The sequence below is a fragment of the Pomacea canaliculata genome, linkage group LG13 (genome assembly GCF_003073045.1).
Source record: "Pomacea canaliculata isolate SZHN2017 linkage group LG13, ASM307304v1, whole genome shotgun sequence".
NCBI classification, from domain to species: domain Eukaryota; kingdom Metazoa; phylum Mollusca; class Gastropoda; order Architaenioglossa; family Ampullariidae; genus Pomacea; species Pomacea canaliculata.
The window spans coordinates 4969305-4995373 of NC_037602.1; the positions used below are offsets into that span (position 1 = coordinate 4969305).

General features: G+C 43.3%; 1 protein-coding gene across 1 annotated transcript in view; it reads left to right on the top strand.

The window, feature by feature from the left end:
• LOC112554368 (protein dead ringer homolog) overlaps positions 1-26069 on the top strand; it is a 65879-nt gene that overhangs the window by 19812 nt on the left and 19998 nt on the right. The window contains exon 2 of the mRNA XM_025222124.1: positions 2863-2944. Within this exon, the coding sequence (XP_025077909.1) occupies positions 2863-2944 (82 nt within the window). The remainder of the gene's footprint in view (positions 1-2862; positions 2945-26069) is intronic.

Here is a 26069-nt window from a genome sequence, read left to right on the forward strand (position 1 = left end):
TTTAGGATAATTTTTTTCTGTGGTTCTTTCTTTCGCTTTTCAAATTTACTTCTCCATCGGTATCTCTTCTCTCTCTTACACACACACGCGCTTACTTTTTGCATCCACTTTTTCTTGCCTTGTCATCTAATCTTTTATCGGCTGTTTTTCTTGCAATAATGAATCACCCTCGTTCCTGTGTTCTTGACATTTCTGAAAATATGAACAAGAGTTGTCTTTTTCCCCATGCCGTGATTGTTTTAGCGTTCTTTAATTCTTTCTTTCTTTTTGTTATTTCCTCATTTGCCTTTTTATTCTGATGGGCAAATATCGCCTTCAAACATCTGACACATCCCTCTCCAAAATTCTCTTTCCTTGAAAAAGTGCCAACATGATCGCGCCGCCCCACCTGCCTGATTCTTATTACTCCACACCTCCACCCGCCCACTGCTTGCATCTGCAAACTTCTTTGGCAAGAGCCAGTTACACGATCTGAATAAAGAAAAAAATGAGAAGGTTGAACTGATAGAATTGAAGACAGACGATGTAAACAATATAAAAAGAAGATAATGGAAGGAGAATTCCTAGCATAGTATCGTCATTTCTGCCAGGATGGAGGGAGTTTTTCCAATAATCATTTCCCCCCCCCCTTTCTGTGCATGTACACGTAAATGCTGGAGTTCTTTGAGATTTTTTTTAAAAATTGGACAATGAGCACACATACCTTCCAATGTGCCAATCTACCCATGTATCTTCACCGCACGCACGCACATACACATTCACATCCCACAAACACACAGAGCTAGACAACAAGCAACACGTCAGCCACAACCTTTAAGTACAAAAACTACAATAACAACAACAATAACCAATTTTATTTGTCCCAATGGGCAATTTAAATAATAATAATTTACGAACTCCGTTAATTGCTACCTTCTTTAAAACATTCAATATTCTGTCCTCGGACTTTGTCAACCGTATTTTCTTTATTTTGTGAAATAGTGCATTCTATAAAGTAGTAGTATCTTCTTATACTGCTAAGGACCAGTAAGAATTCATAAATGACAGGATGCATGCTACCATTCCAATTTGTTCTTTGATTTTGGTAAAACTTTGGAAACACTTGCATGTCTTTGCGGAAAGGTAGTGCGACATGACTTCAGTAATATTGAACGAGTTCCATTCGCATTCATGGGTTTACGCTTCTACAACAGCGCAATAAAACTTTCATGTTCACATCGTTCACATCACACTGTAGCGTGCTGTAGTGCGCAGTTAAAGGAACGGTTCCGTGCTGACGACTCTGGCCGGCTGATTAATCTTTCACGATGTATTTCACACAGGCGTCGCGGTTCGTTTTCATCTTGCAATGAACTGTATTGAAGCATGCTAATTTCCCCGTCATCATCACATCTGTTCAACAAGAAACCAATCCTGGCAGTTTCTGGGTCTTACGGAGCCAGGACACAATCACGAATAAGATTTGATGCAGGTATTAAAATTTCAGAGCTTTACCTGGTCTAAACATGTGTTTGAGCTTGGATATTGCACAATGTCGGCTCTGTCGTCGGCTTTTACGATGATAGACTGTCCAAAATATCGTTTTATTTGTAAATTAAAATATCTGTTTGAGATGAGATATTGCACGATGTCGACTTGAACTATAGTCGACTCATCACGAAAGTGTCATTAACTAAACTCAAAACACTTTATTAATCTAGCCAGGCAAGATGTTTATTTATCTATCGTCATGGTTTTATTGAATCCTCTCGAAAAAAAGATTTTTTAAGAACAGGGAAGATGAGTTTCTCTTTTTAGGCTGAGATTTCTCACTTTATCATATTACCAAATGTGTAAATAAAAGGGAGAGGAACGGGAGAAGAAGACCAGGTTTCATGACCAGATCCTCCAGCACTCACAGTTGTGTTGATGTGTGTGCGTAAAGTCAACTCATCACACACGCAGACAATGCAGACGAGCGCACGAGCGAGCGGACACAATGCAAACAGCGCCGAGGGTCCTCGACTGTTTGTCGACCTGTGATCTCGTTAAGTGATCCGCTTCAAACGGACATTGCGACTGAGGTGGAAAAACGAGCTGCCCCTACCCCCCGACTTCTCCCTCCCCCCTCACGGTGGCTGCTGGTGGATGGCTGCGGATGAAGGGTGAAATGTGACTGTCGGGAAAGGTCAAGACTTTACGGAATTCACCGGGATTAGCCGACCAGTGTGAATGCATCGGAGTGATAGGAGATGAAACGGTGACAAGGGAGTTTTGACCCCTGAGTCAAACGAACACGAGCACATCACAAAGGGGACTTCGCACTGTTCGTACCCTGGTGGGGACGGCGTTTAGGGCAACTGTTGTATTCAGTGCCCCTTCACACCCTCCCCCATTTACCTCTGTAGTTTCCTTTCTTCTTAGAGTATCTGACCGTCGTTCGTGACAAAAGCACGAAAAAGATTTTTATTTTAAAGCTCAGAACACCCAGAAAAATATTTTTATATCTCTATGTTGAGAAGTAACCAAATTTGTTGTGCGATCTCTATGTTGTATCTCCTACGTTCCCTTCGATCTACTTTTCTATTAATTTATACAGTTTATGGGACATGTGAATTCATTATGTACATCTGAACAAATGTGTCAAAAAATAAAGCTTGACATTAAGTATTAAGATTAAGTATTTTCATTTGCTATATAAACATTACCTTTATCGACAGTTTTTAACAATATGTTATGTAGTATAAATTTAGCATGCGTCTATGTTATCGAAAAAGATGAAAACCGTTAAGTGGACTGACGGGTGGATTGACAGACAGACTGACAGTAATGAGTGTCTCGGCTGCGCATGACTGTTTTCATGAACAAATTGTGTCTACACGGGTGTTGCAGCTGTATGAGCTGAGTGACGACCCCCAGAGGAAGGAGTTTCTGGACGACCTCTTCGCCTTCATGCAGAAGCGAGGTAAGTCCCTACTTGAGTTTACCCCGAGTACCGAGGACTATAAGTATAATAAACTGGATTGCTGGCGGTCTGCCGAACCAGCGACAGCAACAACTTGTCAAGTCTCGGCGAGCCAAAAAAAAAAAAGTCAGCATCTGTAACTACATCAAGCACGGACGGACCGTGGCGAGATTCTTAGTGTCAGTTTGCCATAAGTTTGTTGCTTAGTTATTTTATTGTTTCTTTCCTTTTTGGCCAACTCCCCGACCTCCGATTCCTCCTTTTCCCTGCCTTGGCTTCGAGTCAATCAAGAGAAAACACAAAAGACCACACAGATTGAGATCATGTATCTCTATCTGTACGAGAATTCATTGTCTAATCTCTCTTTTAGTGTAGATAGTGAAACAGGAAACTCATTCTCTAAAGCCTCACATAGTGGGGGGAAAAAAACCAAGCAAACAAAAACATCATCAGTCTTTGCATTTCTCAGGGTAGGCCTTAAACACCACCATCAGTCTATCCCTCAGTCTATCTCGTCCTTGTTCTTATCGTTACCTTGGATAACCTCCGACCGACGAGGTCTTCCTTGGATTAAACCCTCTTTACTGCGTCTGGGGCACGAGTGGTCAAGATTAGTTATTAAGGGAGAAGCCCACTCACGCACGTGATCCGTCCGCCAGGGTGTCTACGTGCGCGACAGTTCGCATCAATGACCCCAGTGTGCCCGGGATTAGACAGATCTTATGCCTTGCTGCGCCAAAGTCACTAAACATGTCATTATGTGTGCTGCAGTTTGTGAGAGGTTCACCGACTCAAAGGTCTCGGCGAGACCAGGCGCTTGATCGGCTAGCCGAGGCTTGTACGTGGCAGAGTGCACGAAAGCCACCGTGGAGGAAAAAGGGGGAAAGCGCTCTAAGGTTCCTTTCGCATATAATTTGCAGAAGTTCTCTAGTTCCTTTCATCTGAGTTTTCTTTCTCTTCTTCCATTTATGTGCTTACGTGGGATTGTCTAAAACCCGCATTTTTTTAAAATTCTTTTTTTTTTTTTGAAGTCGGAAGCGACCCATGGGCAAGTTTAATTTGTTTAGGCGGACAGACAGATGTGCTGCCACACACAGTGAATCTGATGCAAGTGAAAAACAAATGAGCTGCCAGGCAGGACTATACTTTCAGCAAATCTAACGACAACAAAATAAAAATAAAAAGCATGCACTACTGCACTGCTCATTTCACCACTAAAATTCCAAACTTGAAAATTCCTCACCTTGCTTTGACCCAGTTGCACACTTCATCTTGTCGCGTTCGACTCTTTGATTCATTGTTTTAGAACATGCCTTATGTATTCAGTTGTCGACTTTTAATATTTTTAACCATACAAGTCGTCTCAGAGATAGTTGGGGGTTGTGGTGTTACCGGTAACATCAAGGAAGTGAACATCTCCCTCACTAGCATCTCCCACCCACCTACCCACCCACCTTTCTCAAACGGTTTCCCACGGCTACAGTCGGAGCTGCTGTCGGTTTGTGCTGATACTCTGTCAGCAATGGATCCAAGAAGGGAGCTGAGCGATTGGAGGGGTGTGGGTGAGTGAGGCACCCAAAATTTGAGAGGTGTGCATTAATCTCTTCCCGAGCCCGATGGGATTCACTCACGACAAATCAGTCACGGGTGAGTGCCTGCTGCGGCGGACAGTGGCAGTTATCAATCATACAGGTCTTTCGGGTCACGGTGCTTTCACATTCCAACCTGTTTTTTTTTTTTTTTTTTGAACTATCTCAGATGTGTTAGACAGGGGTGGAAGATAAAGAGAATGATGAAACGAGAGAGAGAGAAGCCGTTTGTTTAGCAGAATAACGAATGATAGAAGGAAAAGTCTTTCTGTCATTCTTTCTTTCTTTCTCTATTCATTTCATTTTGTTTACACTATGTTTACCATAACCAGCAATTTCTTGTGAAGTTATCATCCTTTGAGACCTAGTTCAAAACCTCAGGAGCAATAAAGTGAACAGTTCACTAAGATGTAAAAAGTTTTATCAGCGCCCCGCTGTACACATACTTTAAATAATACAGTTCTGTCTTTCATCAGGGCTTCTCGTTTGGAAGCAAACAGTCGATGCAAACAGCAAGACCGATATCACCCCTCTCCCCGCACTCTTCAACCTCTTTCCCTTCCCCGTCCCCCTGAACCAGACGATCGGCTTTTATTCTTAAATACCTGTTATGATATTTGGCATGAAAGTAATATAATATCGGGTCGACTGCCGTGTCGCGTGTTAATTACTGTCATCAGGGTTCGGAGGAGTCTTCTAGAAGCAAAAAAAGGATAAGAAGTAGCGATGGACTCGTGTGAATGTTATCTGATGGCAATTTTTATTCTGAAATGCGATTTGGAAGTTGCCTCTGTGGCATGACTCACGGAAGACTGTGTGAGAAGAGGGTGAATACGAGGATTGTTAGTAACTATACCTGTGGCACAGAAACCTTTTTTCTTTTTCGGTAGGGGAGAATTGGGAGGGGGGAAAGTTAAAACCCCGCGATCGTTCGAGGCTGTTTTTCGTGTCTGTCATTGTGACTCTAATCAAATAAATCTGATACCTTAATAATACATCGGGGATTAGGGATGTATTTTTCCCAGCCGTAGCTTTGATTTGTCATTATAACGTCCCACCTGACCGAGCATTTGGAGGTTCTCATGACCGTCTCATACACGTCAGTGGGTGAGAAGACTGGATTTTTTCTTTGAAGTCTTTGTCTATGCCCCTTTAATAAGTAGAAGTGTCAGCAGTTGCGTCAGTTCCCTATCATTTGAAATGCAAAGCGAGTATTGATGATGTGGCGATAAGAGAAACGACTATTTCTGTGTAACTGTATATCAAGTCAATTCAACGAACACTAAAAGCGCTCTTCTTTCTCTCTTCTCTTTTTATTTTTCTCTACCTTTTCCATCCTATATTTTATCTTTTCTTTCAATCCCAAGACGAGAGCGCGCGCATACACACACACATATTACTTGTGTGATCTTGTTGATAGGACAGAAGAAGAATTTTTTTGAAGGAAACACAGACACGCGCATTCGTTCGTTTCTTCATGCAGGCACACGCAGTGAGAGAAAGAAAGAGAGAGGTGGGGAGGAGGAGAGAGAGAACAGCTGGTATAAATAGAGAAAATGAGTGGCTTTGTTGCTGTTAGCCAAACAGCTTGTGAAACACGTTCCTGTTAATTTGTCACACCGTTTAAACACCACCGGAGCGAGGTTCTGGTTTCCTGATGACTTAGCGGTAGAGCTCCCGGCTGGTGTGTGCCAAACCTAAGACCGTTAATTGAAATTTGATTTGATGTACAGCTCCCAAACCTCGCCCTGCGGCCCTTTGACTCAGCTCGCAAAATCTTTTCCGTCCCGCCGAACATCATCCCCACCACACCATATTTTTTTTTTAAACCCTGACCTTCTCATCTTCTCTAAGTTCTGACATATCCATTTTTTTTTCTTTGGTTACAACGGTTATGCCTTAAACGAGTGAGAAGTAGTCCTTTGTGACGCATAAGCGGAATGTCACTCACTCAGTCAGTCATTCTTTCACTCTTTCTTTTTTCCCCCCTTTTTCTCTTCTTTTTCTGTTTGTCTAAAACAAAGGAAGCAATGAAAATGAGACTGCTCTACATTTGACTATGCTTTCTCAGCTGGATCTTTTATTGCTTTTAACAACTGTAAACTTATTTTTTCATTTTTTTTCTGTCGATAAGAGTTGAGGGAAAAGAGGTTTGTGGAAAGATTAAACTAATCGGAATACATGTTTGTACAATATGACCAATTTGGACCATCACTAGAGATACACTATCCTTCTTCTCCCATTCACGAATGAGTTTGCTGAGGATCCGAACGCGCGTCCTCTGACGGACAGGCTTGCTTCTTAAAGTTATCCCTTTAGTGTAAACAAGAAAGTTCCAAGAGACAAAGTCTAGGAAGTCTTTCAGCTGATCGCGAAAGTAACCGAGAAGGTGGCAGAGCAAACTTTGTATGTAGAAGATGGCGATGTTTTTGATGTGCTGGTGGTGATAGTGACGACGAGGACGACGATGGTGATAATGATGATGATTGTTCATGATCTAAGATACATGTATCTTATAAATAGATTTCATCTCCAACCCTCCTTCCCATATCCAAAAGACAGCCGCGCAGGAACACACGTGCGCGTGACTGCACGCACCTGCACGCGCGGACTCCAAAAAAATCTGAAAATGCAGACAACCTGGATATTCGCAATTTGTCTTCATGCGGACGGAGGGAAAAAGTGTCTTAATGGCAGCTGCGTCGCTATGCTTGATGTCTAATGGCGGACAACGCCAGATGCTCCAGAACGTACGGGCAGAGGCTTCCTGCAGTCGTCCTGAGGATCTGTGCACTACTCCTCTCCCCCTTCTCCCCTCGCCCCCACCCAGCAACGTTCCGTTAGATACTTAAAATATGGACGCAGATTCCAAAGATGCAGTCTAGGTCGCTTTGTATAAGTAAACCCACCCTCTCACCCACCCGACCACACACAAGATGTAATCAGTAATCCTGGTGGTCATTGTCGCTAGCTGCACTCTCCTCATAATCTCGCGTCTTTCTCGAGGTCTCGCGCTGTCTCGAGACTTCTCGAAGTCATCTGTTCACTCCAGTCTCTATATCTTTTTCGGTATTTCGTGATGCCTGGAAATGTTTCTGTCTTTTCTTTTGTTTTTGTTTGTAATGCTCTACAAACATTCTCCCTCTTGCGTTTTCTCGCTTTGTCTCGTCGTGCTTCGGCAGCTGCTATTTTTAGATTTGTTATCGCTGATGACGTTGTCTTCTTTCTTTTCGCCGCGTATTTCCCCATCCACACACCCTGCTATTTGCTACCTTACATTCTATGGCATCTTTCATCACCATATGGTTTTGATTCTTACAACCTTTTTTTTAAACGAAAAAAAAACTTTCATATCTACGTGCTCCCCCTCCCTCAACTAATTTCCTGCTTCTCTCCTCTTCCCTCAGACTGTACCCCCTTTCAGGTATTTTCTCACTGGCGTCTCAGCAGCGACCTAGTCCCTCCCGCAGCTGCACTCCCGTGATATCTGGAGTGGACGATGTAAATTGGACGTTAGGAGTAATTGTAAGCACGTGCATAATTCATTGAAATCAGATGAAAAGACACAAGTAACTTTTTATGTTCAATAGTCATAAAAACATGAATGGAGCGTAGGATCATACCAAACATAAACCTTGTTTGTTGAGATTAGTCGGTAGAGCAATGATAAGTAATAAGCAAAATTAGGAAAGAAACTAAAAGAAAAAGATCGTTTTTCTCTTTTTGTTATCTGATCTCGCTTATTGTCCTTGTAAGTGCGCTTGTGAGAGCGAATGTGTGCATGAATGGTTTGTATGGGCTTCCGTCCATACGTGCGTAGGTGTGGGCTTGCGTCCGTTTTATGTTTTAGTGACTTCCTGGAGGGAAAAACTGATTTTCATTTTAATTTCAGCCCCTCCCCTTCCTTTCCCAAATCTTCTCCCAGCAACCCGTCTGTTGAACCCCAGGCCGATATCTGACAGCGCCTGCTGGCAAGCTGTCCGCATCTATATGTTGAAATATTCTCCATGCTTTTCCCCTCCCCCCTTAACCTTATCCCCCTTACTCCCACACCGACAAGAAATGATGCATCGGATTCGACCAAATCCAGCAGCAACAATAGTAGCATCATCTCGCGTGAGTCCCACAAGGACCCGACGGACCCGCATGCGCCCACCAATCGATGGTGGGACTAGATTATCAGAATGCCCTTTTCATGTCGCAAGAAAACGCCAGGGGGGAAGGGAGACCCTTCTCCCGAAGAGACAGCCCTCGATAAATGTTATTTAAGCGAGTCGCCCTATAGAAGGAGCTGGAACGATTTCCGAGGACGGCTAGTTGGGGCAGGCGCACAGAGCAAAGGTGACGGCGAGGAAGGCCACGTGACGCCCGCCGGGGGAGTGCCGTGCAGGCGTTCTTCCTTTAAATGAATAATTAATAGGGCTTAAACCACCAGTGGTCACATTTCTATCTGTTTTATCACCCCTTGTCATCAAGGCGAGCACTCATCGAATTAGCCATTGTATCAGCATTGGCCGTAATCGTATGAGCCCCGTGCGATCCTCCCAGGAGCCACTTGGCCGGTTGATTCGTTCAATATTTGCATACGCGCGTGCCAGCGCCAGAACTAGGAAGTGGAGGAGGGAATAGAGGTGGTATGGGGGTGCAGAAGGGGGAGCGATGGTCTCAGGAACGTTGTGCAACGGTGGCGTGACATACCGACCTTATAAACCATCTCAGTTTTTTTTTTTTCCTCGAAGAGCTCAGATCGAATTTTATTAATGGATGGAGAAACATCCAAAACCGTCGAGAAAATAATGGGGAAGATGGAACGATGGGGGAGGGGGAGAGAGATGGGTCCAGGGGGGTCGGGGTGGGAGGAAGGAGTAGAGAATTGACGAGGTGTGATGGGGGAATGGGGAATCGGGGAAAACTGCCAAGAAGGGGACAAAAATTCCGCATGAAAATAGGACAAGAACTTTTGGCATCTTATTCCCTTCAGCGATCTGTGGAACGAAGTTAGCGAGGGCCGACATTCTGTCCTGAGCTACCACAATCTCGTCTTGTTCAGTCGGCCTGGGTAATCTCCATGTATCTGATTAGCTCCTTTCTTGACTTTTCTTGCTGATGCGCATGCATGTATGTTGAACAACAAAAACACTTTCAAGGTTGCAGGCAGATGTAAACTTAGCATACATGAATCCCCCTCCCTCTCTCACACACACATACACAAACACCCACACGCGCACACACACTCACACACACAAACATAAAACTCTTTCTCTTCCGGACACCACAACCGCCACAAACTATCTGCCAAAGAAAGCAGCCACCACGTCATACATCCAAGCCACACATTTATATATATTTTATTATTTTGTTTAGTTGCCCGGAAATAATTCCCATTTTACGGTATCATAAAGTAGACTCGGAATCCTTCTTGCGGCGTTTTAATGAAAGCGAAAGAAATTGAAAGGGACCGGCGCGTGCTCACTTCCCAGCGTGGCTGATGTCATTTAGAGCTTATGGCCTGTGCCAATTTCATGATGATGGTGATAGGAAGCGGGAGGAAGCTGGGGAGGAGAGAATCCTCGCGAAGAGCCCGCACGGAACACAACATGTGTCGTCTGCTGTCAGTTGGGCCTTCTTAATCCCTCCTCACCCCTCACCGCGCCCGTGTAATTGGCAAAAATATTGCCGCATCCTCATTAAATCCTGTATCCAGGCTCTAAAGGCGGGTGGGGGACGGGGGAAACCAGCCCGCTAAATTATTTCCACATTTTTCTCAATCACCCGACTTTTTAACCAACCTCTTCTTCCCTCCAATCTCTTTCCCCTCAAGTTCTCTCATCCTTCACTCTCACCTCGTTCTCTCATTCCGCTCGCGCTTGATCTGCCAAGGGCTTCTCTCTCCATTTTCTCCTCCCCTTTAAAAATATTTTTGTGCGTCTTCCTTTCTCTTCTTCTTCTTTTTTTTCTTGATTATTGATCAGTATAGATGGGAAAAAATCAAAGCAATAACACTTGCTGTGCAAGTTTAACCAAAAAAACAAAAAAAAAAACAAAAACAAAAACAAAAAAACAAACAAACAAAAAACAAAAACAAAGCATAAACTTCACAGCAGTAACAACTGACAACAGCTGAAACCTCCCCATATTTCTATACTTTGAAAAGGTTCCTTTCCTGTCCTATAAGAAAACTAATTATGACGACTTTTTGATATCAAACGGTTTTTTAATTCTCCCCGCAAAGACTTTTCCCACATCGTGTAATTAATGTTAATGGGGCGTTATATATCTTTTGCTATTAAGGGTTTTGCACGGCATATTTTGTAGATGAAGATTACTTGATTAAGTGCTGGGCGCTGCGGTTATAGCTTTTAAACATGAGGTTCATATTGCCTCACTTTCTTTTACTTTCCTTGCCAATTTTTTCTCTCTACATGCCTGACATCCATTTTTTTTCCACTCGTCTGCCTATCTATCCATCCTGTTTTTTTTTTGTTTTCTGTACTTTCGTGTACACTGTAACCAAGTCGTCAAAATGTATATTTAATGGAACTCTACAGAAAAAAAACCCGTTAAAACACTTCATATCGCGAGTTGTACTGATAATTTAGTTTTTCGGAGAATTTGTTTATTTTCATGGTATGTAATGATTTTTTTAATGCCCCTTGATCACGAAACGAATAAAAATAGCGCGTACCTTATATTTTACATCTTGAGTAAAAATTAACATGTTCATGCTCACCATTTCCAGTCAAGGAATAATAGTTTTGCCTAGCTTGAATAATAATATAGTGTAACAATACTTAACATGCAAGGAAGGAGTCGGCAAAGCCTGGAACTCCTTAAGGGTCAGCAGCAGCAACAGGAAAACCCTGCAAGGATGAGCACTGCTCACGTCCAGTCTACGTGGCTTCTCGCGTTGCAATGGACCGTTGGAGTCGTTCCTATAAATCCAGCTTTTCCTGTTCTCATCCAATCATTACCAAATGTGACGCGGAGCTCGCGCAGCTCTTCGCCCCTTTCTTCCAGGATAAAACGATAAATGCCAATCCCTCGTGTACTTATTATTACATACCAGCTTGTCAAAAGCTGATGTACTCCCCGCATCTGTTGGGTTCGCCGAGTAATTTTATTAGCTAAACCTCTGGCAAACGGACCTCTCAGGAAATGGCAATTGAGTTCGCAGCTAATAATCCAAAATAGCTCTCTCTCTCTCTCTCTCTCTTTCTTTCTTTCTTGCTTTCAGAGGGATGGTGGAAGATGGAAGGAAGATAAAATGAAATGACAGGCTAAAATGATTTCTTTTTATTTTCATTTTTTTCATCCTTTTTTTGCGCACAGTGTTTCTCATTGCTGCAGCACCCTCCTGTGAAGGTATGAGACAGCTTCGTCCGCTTTAAGACAAAAAGTATAAAAAAGAGACAAAGAGGAAAAAGTGCGCTCCACCCCATTAAAAGTACTGGCCTTAGATAAACGCAATATTTTAGAAAGCGGTTTCATAGGTATCAGTTGTTGGTTCTTATCCTTCGTCTTCACCTGTCTTTTTGTCTTCTTCATCTTGCAAAAGGTGCTTAGACAACTTTGCCTGTCTGCCTTATTTTCTTCCTGTCTGTCTGTCTGTCTGTCTGTCTGTCTGTCTGTCTGTCTGTCTGTCTGTCTGTCTGTCTGTCTGTCTGTCTGTCTGTCTGTCTGTCTGTCTGTGTGTGTCAACTCATCATTTCCCCAGCATATCTCTTTTCGACTTGAATCATAGAAATTTTTCCGTTTTGTCTGTTTATCGTGTAAAAGCTGCTTAGATGTCTGTTTTTACACAAAATGTTACAGAAATTTTCTATTACATATTCATTACATAGACTTATTCTTGGATTATTTATGCCTGTGAGTTGGCGAGATTCTACGACAAGGGAAACTTGCAACGTCGTGTTTCATTGGTTAAAAGCTCGACTACTGAGCTACTTTCACTGCTTGCCTCCAAATAATAACTCCACCAAAAAAAAACAACAAAACAAACAACAAAAAACAAACAACAAAACAAAAAAAACAAAACAAAACAACAACAAAAAAGTGATCCCAACAAGACTCTTTTACGAACTTTGACCCTTCACAAGGACTACTGCCCTTGACCAGACCAAAAAAGAATAACAGAGCTGCCAGAGAAATAAAAACAAGAGCTGAAAGCAGAAAGGACAGCGAAAAAAAAGATGCATTCAATATTTGTGGAGAATCTTAGTCTAACAGACAAGCACTAGTCTTGAACAAAGAATACAGACTTTGAAGAGTTTTAAAATTGGAAAAAAAAGAAATTCGAACCGACCTCTTTTTGACACCTACACTCGATCGTTACAAAAAGGTTGTCTGGGTATTAACAGCAGCCACTTTTTGCCCGTTACTTTTTTTTTTCTTCTTTTTTTCTTTTTTCCTCTCTCAGGCGGCATCACTCCTGTTTTCATTAGGGAGATAGATACGGAAGGGCAATTGAAAGCGATGGAGAAGGATTCTTAAATTCTTCTCCCCTCGTGAATCGAGCTTGATTCGCCTCTATTCGTCGCTGGCAGCTATGGCCCGACCCAGCAGGGTGTCAAACTGTTGCGTGCGTCTGCACGAGCCCTTAGTGTCAGATCTGCTTACCTGCGAGCCTATCCAGCCAGTGTACAGAAGGTCTGCCTTCTGGTTCCGAACCCCGAGATTGCCTCCCCATACCTCCACCCTTTACATTGATGAAGCCACATCTTGAGCAGTATTCCGGAGTTTATGATTAATAGACCAGACATGTGAATGCCAGGGTCGTGAAGATTTTCTTGTTTGCTCCTTTTTTTTTTCTTTTGGGCTGTTTGTTTTTTCAGCGGGTTGGTTCTCCACGTCAGGAAGAATGAACTGGTGTAATGTCTAGACAAGGTATGATGTGAAGAGGGTATGCCATCTCAAATGCTAGAGGAGTGCATTGTTTGTTTCAAGGACGGATGAGGGGTGGAAGGTAAGTGGATTAGTGGAGGAGATGGAATTAATGTCGAGCATGAGTTCAGACTTTTATATTTCGCGCCATACTTCTCTGTTGGACAGACAATTTGCTAAATAAAACTTGGGTTTAAAAGAAATGTGTAAAATACATTTAAAATAGATGAAATGGATAGTTACATTGTCACTATCCTGCTGCTGTCCCAGCATAAGAGGAAGAGAGAGAGAAAGTTTAATCAAAGAACAATGGCAGATGGGCAAAATGAGGGGCCTGATAGTCCTCCGGGAAGATGTAAAACGCGAGGTCAAATAGAAGAGACGAGGAACGAGGCTCCGAAGAAATGAGTGATTCTCTAGGGGGAGTTAAAGCGGCACGCCCTCCTACCATTCACTTCTCCCCCGCACCGAACACGCAAACGAACACATTAGCGATAGAAAAATTCATCGAGGGTATGGCGTGGGTCGAGAAGAAGGGGGCCATGTTACAAGCGGTTGACAAATGAATTACTGTTAACGATCCTCTGAATTATGCTTGAAGCAAAAATTAACTCCCGGAAGCCTCGACATTGTTAAAGATCCTCCAGAAAGTGCATGCAACCCAGATGCTGTAGATCGACTTCATTGCTTTTAGCATGGTCAGCTTTTTTTTAAGGTCTTCAGGGATTCCCAAAGAATTAGCAAATACTACCATAGGACTACATTTACCCCTCGAACCACTAACTCTGTATAAATTTCAGAGATGGCACACTAGAGACAAGAAAGTTATCTAAGTGGAAAAACGACATGGTCGTGCACTTTTCTTTAGCAATAGGCTCATGGCAGCCATGGCATTCAATCCGACAGGACGAGTGAAGGAACTGGTTTGACTTTCAAAACCTTTTTGTGCCGTTTCCATGTTTTCCTTTCTTTCTCTAAGTACTCTATATTAAAGATATTTGGCTTTCATTAGGCGAAGAAAGAGAGAAGGAGGGAGGAATCAGGGGAGGGAGGAAGAGAAAGCACTCGAATGACTTGTGGCAGCTTGTTGCCGGACTAGCATGCTTTTTAATACATAAGTGGAGTATTTATCTTTGAGTTTTAAGCTCGCATCTTTTCAACAATTGCACGTGTGGTTTCCATTAAGTTGGGCTTTTATGTCTTTCTTCAACTGGTAGCATAAATCATAATTCTTCTTCTGCTTCTTCTGCTTCTTCTTCTTCTGCTGTTTCTTCTTCCTCCTCTGCTAGTTTCGTAATCGACATGGCTTGAAATGCGATACAAGTTTTTAGGTTAGTACTTGTCACAAAGTAGACAATGAGTTACTGGAAGGACTTGACCCTAAGGATTTTCAATGAAATATTTCCTGCGTCTTTCCCAGTATTGTTATGTGGACTAGCAGCATGTAGTCAAGGACGCATAATACATTCTGCTTCCATGAGAAATCAAGCCCCCCGTACCACAGAAATATGTCATGGCAACAAAGTCCTCCCATTGCCTGAGACCATGATGATGTCGACTTTCATAATCACATCTACATCTCGAGGTTTTTGTGCTTACATTCTGCATCCGCTTTATTGCTCTCCCCTTCTCTCTGTCACAGACACAGATACAGACATCCAAACTAGTTTCCCCCCTTCCCATGTTCTTGTGCATTCGGTGACTGAAACAAACCGTCGGTGAGAGGTGCGCTTTCCCATTGTCTGAAGGTGTTCAAAGGTCCGACAGAAACCGTCTGACATGAGCTGGCCGGCCAGGCAAGGATGCGGCCATGGTGACAATGGGCCTGATGGCAGGCCCGGGGATCACACCAATCTTACTTGTCCCGTTCGGCCAGGAACGCGGCAAAATGGCGATCGCCTTGCATCTCCACCTGATATCCGCACGCTTTCACCGCGACAGCTTCCTTTTAACAGAAGGTTGGATGTGTGGGTGTGGAGGGTAAGCAAGGGGAGAGGGGTGGAGTTCTTTTGCTTCGAGACAGAAACACACCAACCATTGCTGGATCTTAGGTCCCAGGACGTCGTTCCATTACATCTTCATCTGGAGAAAAAAAAAGAAGAAAAAAACACACTACTAGGACGAACTGATTGTCACGGTCCTGTGAAATAAGCTAAGCGGTTTTGAAGGAAACCTTAGTTCTTAGGTAGGTCGTCGGTTTGCCCTAAAAGATATTAAAATCTTCGTAGCCTAACACACGCCACTGTTGTAGTCTCTTCATTTATTCCCAGAAAATTTGAGCTAAACCACCAACGATGTTACCATGCAACTGCTCAGATTTGTGTCCATCCCATCTAAATATTGCTTGCTGTTGAGAAAGTTGCCCTGAGGGCAGTACAGAGAACGGTGGTCTGCTGAACACCACTCATGTTTGCAGCCATTGACGACGCTGCAGCGACGGGAGGACGCGACATGAAATTCAATATCAAAAATTAGCCCCAGTCGCCTCCCTCTCCCCACGCCTGAGACTGAGAGGTACTGTCCTCCTTTAACAGACCCACCGAAAGCCGATACCTTGTCGACCTTTGTTGGCGGCCAGCAGCTTAATGTTGTGGTCATGATCATTTGTTGAGAAACTACCGTACTTTCTACAGTAAATATCCCGCATCAGCATGGTCGGCCAATACGATGCCAGTAATGCTATTATTTGTGTTCAGCAGGAATGAAATGAGAGTGTAGGAAATGGGAGAATGTGGAAATTAGAGAACAGAAGGAAATGAGGGGAGTGTTGAAAACTGTGGAGTAAACTGATGTCTCGTCTTCGTTCAGGTCTCAAAACATCTTGTTATGACCTCCAGAAAAATTTCAAAAAGCATACTTGACAGACAAAACGGTCCGGGTATCACTGTTGAAAGACAAATGCAACTGATATCGTGACCCAGAATGTTAAAAACAACAACAAAACAAAAACAACAACAAAAAAAAAAAAAAAAAAAAAAAACAACTGAAGTAACGTTAGGCACAATTATTTGTACACACACGGTAGGATCTTCCGCTACACTCTAACAATAAATGTAAACATCTGTGTTCGCCTCTCTTGTCCCCCTGATCCTCCATCCCATCCTTCTTCCTGCACCCCAGTTATGCGTGTCAGCTCACTGTTACCCGAAAGACAAAATCCGCGAAGAAAGGCCCCGCTTGATTGATCAAACCTTTTGACAGATAGGAGAGAATGAAGAGTCAGCTTCACACATCCCATGAAAGGATGCACGAACAGACAAAGGGAAAGCCGTCCATGGAGGAAGTCGACCAAGGTGCAGACCTAGCAACAATGGCGGTTGGAGGCGGAGGTAGCTGAGGGTGCGAATTCTTGGAGATGTTTCTTTGTTTTCAGTTTCCGTTTTCTGACGAAACCTGCAAAGATTAACAGCACTTGTAACTATAGACACAGTGCAGCTCCCAGTGTTGCACTTGAGTGACATCTGAGTATGTCTGTTCTCGCCTTTATTTCCTGCATCGTATTGTGCTTTCTCCAGACCTTTTGCTCCTTTTATTTCAGCAAGTTTTTGGGCCGAGGTTTCTCGTGTATTCAAGGCAGGGGCTAGACATAACATCTAAGCAAACCTTTACTGTCCGACTGGTTCCCCTTGCCTGATAAAAGAAGTTCAGCTGTCTCTCTATCCAAGTCTTCGTGAAAAAAAAAGGCATTTTAAGAGCTCCTAGGGCCAGCATGATTTTACCCGTTTAATTTCCCCACCACCTGACCTTCCTTTGAAACTATCATGATATGTTAATCGTGCGTGCGTGTGTGAGACCTTAAACTCCGTGGTGGAGGGGTTCTTTCACGGACTGTCTCAGATTCATCTATCGTAACAGATGCCCAGGGTGACCTCCCATCTGTCTCGATCACTCACATGGCGGCACCTTTCAGTTGCCGTTTGTCGAGATGCTGGATGCTGGTGGGTCCGTAGCGCTGATGCTCTTTCACTTGAGTTCAAGGGATCTTATAACACACACACACTACCCCCATGAGTGCATGTCGGAGAAATGTTCTTGCTAGCATGGTGTCCAAAATTTCTATCTGTTCGCGCTGCTTCCTAGGGACCTTCCTATTCTGGCAATGTTCGTTTTTAATGTTTTTTTTTTCTCATGAAACTTTCAGCACTTGCAATTAGAATGTTTTCGACGTTCTTCAGCTCGTCGACATGAAAGCAAGATAATATCTACATTTCCAGCAAAAAAAACAAAAACAAAAACAAACTACGAACAGTTAGGCTTATTAGTCTATAGATATACAACCATCAAGATTATGCAGATTCAACAAATAAATATAAAAAACAAAAAAAAAAATATCCATGGGGAGGATGACAAAAAGGAATGCTGAGCAAACTTGAAAAAATGAACAGAAGCACGCCATGATGATGATGGCCAAGACGACGACCACAAGCAAGCAAGCAAGATATTGTGTGAGGTTCCTCGTGACCTCTCTGACCCTAACATCCTTCGCGTGAAGTAAGGACTGGCACGAAATGCAATTTGTACGAAAAGGACTCCGTGCAGGAGGGGTCAGAGGGCGACGTGTCTTGCTTGCAAGGCATCTAATAGACCGCTCCTGGCCCAGCGGCCGCAGCAGGAACCTCGCCTGCTTCACTCTAATCAAGACGTTGGGTGATAACCCTCGCCAACAATCGCCCAGATCCGGACAGATATCATCTGGCACCGCCTGATCACAGCCACGTCTGAAAAAGGAATTAAGCAAGTCGCCTGTGTTTCGTCTAGTCGACACACTTTGAATATTTCATGTCCACCAGGGCTGCGGCGTCCAGTGCCCTCGGCCAGCTCTTGTAAGGAATCGCGTGTATTTAGTCAAGGGTGATTTTATTTTCTTTCGGTCCTGATTGAGACTTGCTTATTTTGACGCATTTATTCATTCTCCCGTTCGTTCGTTCATCTATCCATTCATTCATTTCTTTCTTATCCATGTTTATTTGGCAGTATTTTTGTTTTCGCTTTTGCTCACATGGATGTTAGACCTCATTTAGATGTGCACAACTTTGATTCAGCAGTATGTTAAGTTCACTCAAACAGTTCGATTAAATATAGTACTCAATAAGACTCAATACATTTGCTCTATATAACCCTTGACACTATAAATCATCTTATTTCATCATTTTTTCTCGTAAAAATCGTTTCTTTTTCTTCATAGCCTATTTGTTAATATACTGTAGCAGTGTGTTTATACAAATCTCATCATGTTCTGGCTTGTAAACTGCATATTTTTGAGTGAGCATTTTATTTTCTGATACTCCTTCTCCCATCTTGAAATTAGAAGATGGAGCTGTGAAGGTGCTGCCAGAACGAGAAGGCTTTTGTTGTAGCACTGCACTGTCAGCGCCATCCCTAGGGCACTCACCTCCCTATAGGAGTTTGGCGATAGTTGGTTTAGCATTGTCATCTTCCGTCTTTCCAGCAGAAGAATCGAGCGCTGGAGGTCGGACATGGGTCAGGGTCAAAGTAGAAGCGCGAGGGTCACGGACAGATGCCCGTTCGGGCGAATGTTTTAGAAAGTTTGAGGAAATGTGGAGTCTTCTGCTTTTTCACCCCTCTGTCTTCTTAGTTTTATAAACGGAATGTGGATTCAAGTAAATTCCCTTTATTCTTCCTTCTAAACTACTAAAGAGACTGAGCTGAAACCAAAGACAGAAGCGAGTTCCCAAACCTACATCCTCCCTGTTCTGTCCTCACAGTGCAATGAAGTAGCATAATGATAAATAATATTTTCATTCACTTTTTGTAGGGAGAAGGGGATGAGAGTATTGCTTGATTGGTTTTATTCTGATATTTTGGGTCCATTTTTGAAAATATATTCAGTCTACTGCCGTAACCATGAGTTTCGAGGTCTGCCAAAACCTGCTCAAGATGGCCGGCAAGGTGATCCATCATGATCAGGTGGTGAGGCTCGCTCAAGAGCAATCAAGTAGACAGTCAGACAGACACTATAGTTTCGTTGTCGGATTCTTCCCTACAACAAACAATAAATAATTTTAAATGGGAGAAAAAAGCAAGATGCATTACAAACAATTAAAATAAAAAAAACAAAATAGGGAAACGAAGAGGTATTTCCACATTACCATTTGCTGCCATCCCATTTTTTCCTTTTGCTTTCACTTTTCCTCTTCCAGAAAAGCAAATCCTCCTTTTCATCTTCCTGCCACTTGATTGTAGAAGCAAGTGAAGTGTCTTCATTATCAAAGAACTTTCCGGAATCATTTTCACTGGTTCGTGAAAACTCTTCAGGGCACAGCCAACATTTCGTCCTAATAGCGCTCAGCTTTAATGAGTCATCGTCGGCGTTAGGCCCGAGTGAAGAGGCCCGGGCCATGAAGAAAAAGCATTGGAAACATTAAAATCATGTCAAATTTACAGCTGTAATAGGAACGGGCTGTCAAAGCAGGCAACACGTTGCTCTTGATGCAAAACTCAAAATACGCACAGTGGAAAGAGAGACAGGAGGAAGCAAAAAGGATGGGAGGAGTTTGGGGAGGAGTGCGTGTGTATATATATATAGAGGGAGAAGGGGGAGGATGGCTTGAGAGATTTTGCTTGAGAATCCGGGGCCGGAGCTCTTGGGGTTAAAGGTCTGGGTGTCAGGAAATTAAAGACATTCGTGATATAAGTAGAGAATATAAGCTGTTCTTGAGGGTAACTGCTAGACATTAGATGTACTCAACCCACGGCAGATGCGAGCTAAGTCTAGGCACTAGTGTCGTGGCCATTATCTTGAGTTGTCGAAACCAGAAGGAAAGGAAGGGCAAAAAATGGAATTGTGGGTGCATGCGTGCGTACACACCTCTTGTCTCTCCATCTTTGCTTGACTGACAGTGTGACTGGCACCAAGAAATCTAAGTCAACAATAAATAAAGTTATTAAAAAAGCAAAATCATAACTATAAAGATATATAACTTCACTGCTGACATTGCACTGGGTATCTTCTATCAAAACTTGTTTACAGCTTACATAAACAAACAAGATCTGCTAGTGCAGAAAGTTGGACAAAATTGTGCAGCTTTGAGGACATGTCCAATTCCTTCGTTTCCTTCTGTTAATTAAATCTCTTTAATCTGGTGGACTAGCGGGTCCATCGGAGGAATTCATCACAAGCAGAAACAAGAGTCGCCAAACACAGGCCTGTCTGAGGCGGATGGCGTCCATATTTGATGCCAGCCCAACTGCGATTGAGCAGTGTTTAGAGACAGCTTACGAATCAGTTGGCCAGGGAGCAAATATTGGGCTAGGCTTCCCCTCGGGATCCCCCTCCAGCGATGTGTGAAGCTCGCTTTTGATGGAGAGAATAAGAGTCAAATGTGTGTGTGAGAGAGAGAGATGAGAGAAAATGAGCAATAACCCAAATGCGTGAATACTAGGAAAGAGAGAATACGCATAAGACGGTAAACACAAGGGAAAAGAACAAAACGTGTGTTAGTGCAGTTATCTTCCCACAGACAAGACTTCCCAAGAAGGACGACGACCTGGCACCGATTGGATTTAAGAAGGAAGAAGTCATCTTCTTGTGTCGATTCTATGGCTACATCACGACATAAAGGCCTTCCACATCAACATCCTTCTTTGTGTCTCTCAAAACAACAAATAAGACAACCACAGAATCCTTGACCTACTCCTCGGGCACCTCGATCTGGAACATTGATATGAATTGATATCATAATGCATCTACCTCGAACAAACCAGAAATGGCCACTTGAAGCTCTTGACTTCTTGATAGAAGATAGTGTAATAACAGCAATGCAATTATTGTGCTGGTTCGGTTGTATTCTTTTCGATAACATCATTGCACGGGCTTCTTCTCTTATTACACATTTACCGACCGACCGGCTCAACTCGTGCCGCTTTCCCAGTTATCAAACTATGCACATTAGTAAGAAACGATTAATAAAAGCAGAAGGAAATAAAAGCCTTATCGACGACAAAAGCAATTTTGTCACTCAAATTAATGAACTCGAAAGTCTTAAAAAAATGGGATGGAGAAGAAGAAAGGGAAGAACCGCGAAAAAAAAAAAAGTGGAGGGGTCGCAGCATCGATCCGCTGGTTCCACATTAGAATAATACAAAACAATAGCTCATCATTTTCTCTCCAGAAAAGCAATTTCTTTGACCTCTTGTTCAGTTTACTATGTAGTGCCTGCAGCTCGCCGCTCTCCACTCCCCAGAACCCCTCCCCCCAGCCTGGGAGCAGCAGCCATTAGCTAAAATGTCCGAGAAGTCTAAACTGCAGGGCCTGGCGAGCGACGGGCGGTTTCATGTTTCGAATCATTTGACACTAGAAGCAAAATGCTGATGCTGATTGCCCCCTCGCAGCCTTTCAACGGGATTTCAAAGAAATGGATGCAGCGCGACTGCGGTCCAGACTTCTTACCTCCCTTGTGCCCTCCGCGTTTGCCCATTGCATGCAGGAGAAGTCATCCACGGCCTCGGCCGCCATGAGCGCAGCAATAAATCAGGGGCCCAAACAATCAAGGCCATCATCGGCGCTGGATTGTTCGCCACACGAAACGCAGCTCTGCCGCATGCGTCTTGATGGCCGCTTGCAGCATCGCCGTGGACAGCAGATGCCAGGCTGTTCCTGCCGCGGCCACTCGGGTACACAGAGAAATCAGGTTGAGATGGCTGTCTGAAAGTCAAACTGAAACATATCTACAATGGCAACAGCATGTCTCTCTACTACAAAATCAGGTTAACGCGTGGGGGGAGAGCCAGTGAAAATAGTTTTGATTCCTATAAAATAAATAGAAAATTCAGTCCTTCAGTTCCCTAATTTTCGTCTTGATTTAAGTTTTTCATCTACAAAACTCAAGGCATTGTTTATGTGACTCATCAGTGTCGTCTGCCGCCCTCCTCAGTTCTGGAGGGGCGAGTACCTAAAGCTAAATGTTACCTTCTATATTTTAACCTCTTTATGTTAACCTCTCTCATCAAAAAGGCTCAGAGAAAAGAGTTTTGAACTCGGGCTCTCGGAAGCAAAATTCGCCACAAGAGCCATTCATTTTCGGGAATCTTCAGAGGGCAAGAGTGGAGCTGTGTGAAGAGGATGACGCTGGAGGGCAGGTGGACAAAAGCAGTCAAAACCGCGGTAGAAGCATTCAAGTCGAAAATTGGCTTTCACATTTGATTGGGAACGAGTGGAAGAGCCATTCCAACAGCGGCATCATTTCTATTCCTCAATCTATAGTCTACCACGATTTCATCTTTATAATTCTCAGTGAGGAAGAGTGGGTTAGAGAGAGTCGGAAGATGATGAGAGAAAAAGAAAGAGAAAGTGTGTGGTGTGGTGGTGGTGGTGGTGGTGCCAGCAGCGCCCAAAGAGTTTCTTGAGAGCAGTTACTCTGTTGACCTTAAGTACATTATAGCAACCAAAATACTGCAATGTCCCTTTTTCAATTTTGTCTGAAGGCAGTGGTGGTGCCTTAACATTTGTGACTTTAGAGTCAAATTTATTTGCGGGTACAAAAGACATGAAATTTTCTCGAAACATCCTTTGCTGACCAGCTGAGAGGAAGTGTGTACAATAATGAGAAAGAATAGGGAACAGAAATGAGGACTTCAGAAGTGTGACCAGACGTGAAGCTCAGTCAGAGACCAGGTCAATGATCATGCTAGTCAAGCTCCACTTTAACCCTTCTTAAAAAGCCTTCAGGCTCCAAAACTGTTGCAAAGCATGACAGTTACAAAAACACCTATAATTTATTTATTATTAGCATAACGATGTCTCACTCTTGTTGAGAAAACGGCTATTGATATCGGGTATGCATGCACCGAGCAGAAAACGAGTTAACCAATGTAAGGATTTCTTGTAGAAAACAGGTAAGGAAAATAAATTTGAAAATAATTTTGTAGTAATAAATAAGCTTCAAAAGCTACTCACTACACGTGTTCATGAGATGGAGGTAAAGAGGGAGGGGGAGGAAGAAGAAGAAACCCCACAAAAGGTTTAGATAGTGAATACAGCTCATCTTCTTCTCTTGTGGGTTAGGAAGGGTAGGGAGGTGGGCGGGGGTGGGCCTGCCAAAGAACGCATCGAAGACGACTTGATCAAGAGGAAGGCCTCAGCTGCCTGACCCGAGTCAAGGTGTGAAGCAATTTCCCTCGCAAGCTGTCCTGGGACCGCGCCAGCGTTAGCCCTCATCGGATATCATCCATTTTCCTCTCCACTTTTAGCCTGTCCCGCGAGGAGCCCCACAAAGCCCTGGGCACGGCTTCTCCTGGCTTGATTGAAATCTCATAATTATTTGCAGTGTAATTAAGTTGTATGAGCTAATTGTGCCCTGCAAATTTCAACCGCGTAGTCTAGAAAGAACGACTACGACAGGCCAAGGGCAGCCTACTCCGGCCGCCTGCTGGCGCTCCTAGCGGTCACGTGAGCGGTTCGGTCAGGATGGAATGTGTCGCATCCGCCGAGAGAGAGAGACCAGAGGCAGGACGAGAAAGAAGAAAGGAAAAAAAAAAACTGAAGGAAATAACAGAAGAGACTTGGAAGGGTGGTGTTGGTTGGAGGGTGGGGTAGAGGTCGGGCGGAGGAAAAGTGAGGGGTGGATGGGTGCAGATGCTGACGATGCGTGTTTCTAATGTCTGAATCCTACCCTCTCTCCCTCTCCTTTTATTTTCTCTGTCAACTTACCCCCTCCACCCTACACACACCCCAATCCCCCTCTTTTCACCCTCGTTCATTCTACAAGCCTTTCACAGCTCTTGGATCTTCTGATCTCATCCTTACAGATTCTCGTCTGAAATTTGAAGTGGCTTTCGCTGGTAGAAATTGCATCATTGCATAATTACCTGCTGCTGATTCTTCCACCTCCAGCATTTTTATCCCATTTTCATCATCATCATCATCTTCTTCTTCGTCTTGATCTACTCTATTAACGATGTCTATCACCTTTTTGTAACAGTTCTTTTCAGCTTTGCCCTTTCCAGTTACTGGACCTTATATTTTACAACACTTAATATGATGAATGTTCTGAGATGGTATAAGATTATTCTGGCGACACTCTTTGCGACCATAGCAACATCTGATAATAAAATTACTGATGCATAATATATATGTCTTCCCGCAGTTCAGAGAGAGATGCCAGAGGCTGATGTAGTGTTGGAATTGGCTTTTTTTATTTTAGAGGTAAAAATCGCTCTACCGATCTGAATAGCGAGAGCATCAAAGGTCCAATAATTATTTTATTATTAATATTTACTGCTGCTAATATTACAATAATATTGACCTTGGCAATGTGATAACGATTATTATACCTTTCATCTTTTGATCGTCAGTTTTGTTACCAAATGTTCATAGTGTCGAGCCCCAATACCTACCTCAATACAAATCCTGCTTTTTTATTGTAAAGTGGGCAAGTGCAACTCACTGCCAAGATTAATGTCACCCAGGGTTGGCTGTGTAAGCGAGCTGTAAACGGCCAGCCATCTGAAGGAAACTGCGGACAAAGAGAATGTCCTGCCAACAAATCGCTGTGTAAAATCCCGCTAGCCCCACTCAAAGGCACACAAATCAAATTTCCCAAACTTTGCCTAAGAAATCGGGCGGCAGAAGCTAGGGCAAACACTTTTCGGGCCCTCCCGAAGTTTTGGAAACTATTTTGATGTCTTGCCTGTTTCGCAAAGCTCCTGCTTTCGCCTGCCAACATTTTATTCCCTCAGAAATTGATGACAGGGTGTTAAATCCGAGCATTCCGCGAGGTCTGGTCCGCGTGCTTTTCACAGAGTATTTTCCTCCCACTGCATCTGTACGAGATGTGGTGTCTTGTGTCACCGTCAGAATGATTCGGGCCGATCTGTGGAAAAAGGCAAGAGAAAAAAAAAAAAAAGAAAAAAATTTACAAGACAATATTTGTAAAAGTTTTTGTGGGGGAGACAGGAAGGGGTGTTATTTTCTCGTTCCTGTCGTGATACGGTCTTCCCGCTCTTGCCACGGGTGAGTGTTGTTGCCCCAAAACAAACATGCAGTTATTTACGTTTTGAGCCTACGGTGTTTTGTGTTTCTTACATAGGCCCAACGAAAGAAAGAAAGAACATTAGCGAAATATGTTCCTCCCACACCAGGCACCCGTGAAACCTGGCATGGGTGTCGGAGTAGCTTGTTCCTTCCCATCGCTCGTATTTCATCACAAGAGTTTTTTTTTTTTTTTAATGGGGAGGGGGATGTTGGAGTTCACTCTTCTGTGGAAACTTTTTTTTTCTCTAGTTTATTTATACCTTCATTCATTGTTATAGTAGTGGACAGGACCTTGCACTGTGAAATGACCATATTATTTTTATGCAGTTATCTACATACAGGATAACGATTTCCAACAACTTTCAACTGGTTTTATTTTTTTTATCTGACGTAATGCGAGAAAGGAACAAAAGTGAGAGATTGAAAGGAAGTGGGAGTGGATGGAGGGTATCTCCCCGTCTTCTCGCGCCCCTACAAAGTGTAATGAGAGACAGAGAGGAAAGAGAGAAGGAGGGTAATCGGGAATAGGGTGAAAGAGAGAGAATGGCAGAAGAAAGGTACAAAAAAAAGGAGAGGGAACAAGCAAGGGAGACAAATAGTCGGACGTACAGGCACGCAGCAAGAAATTAAGTGAAAACAGAGAGGCTGCGTGGCGAGTGAGAGG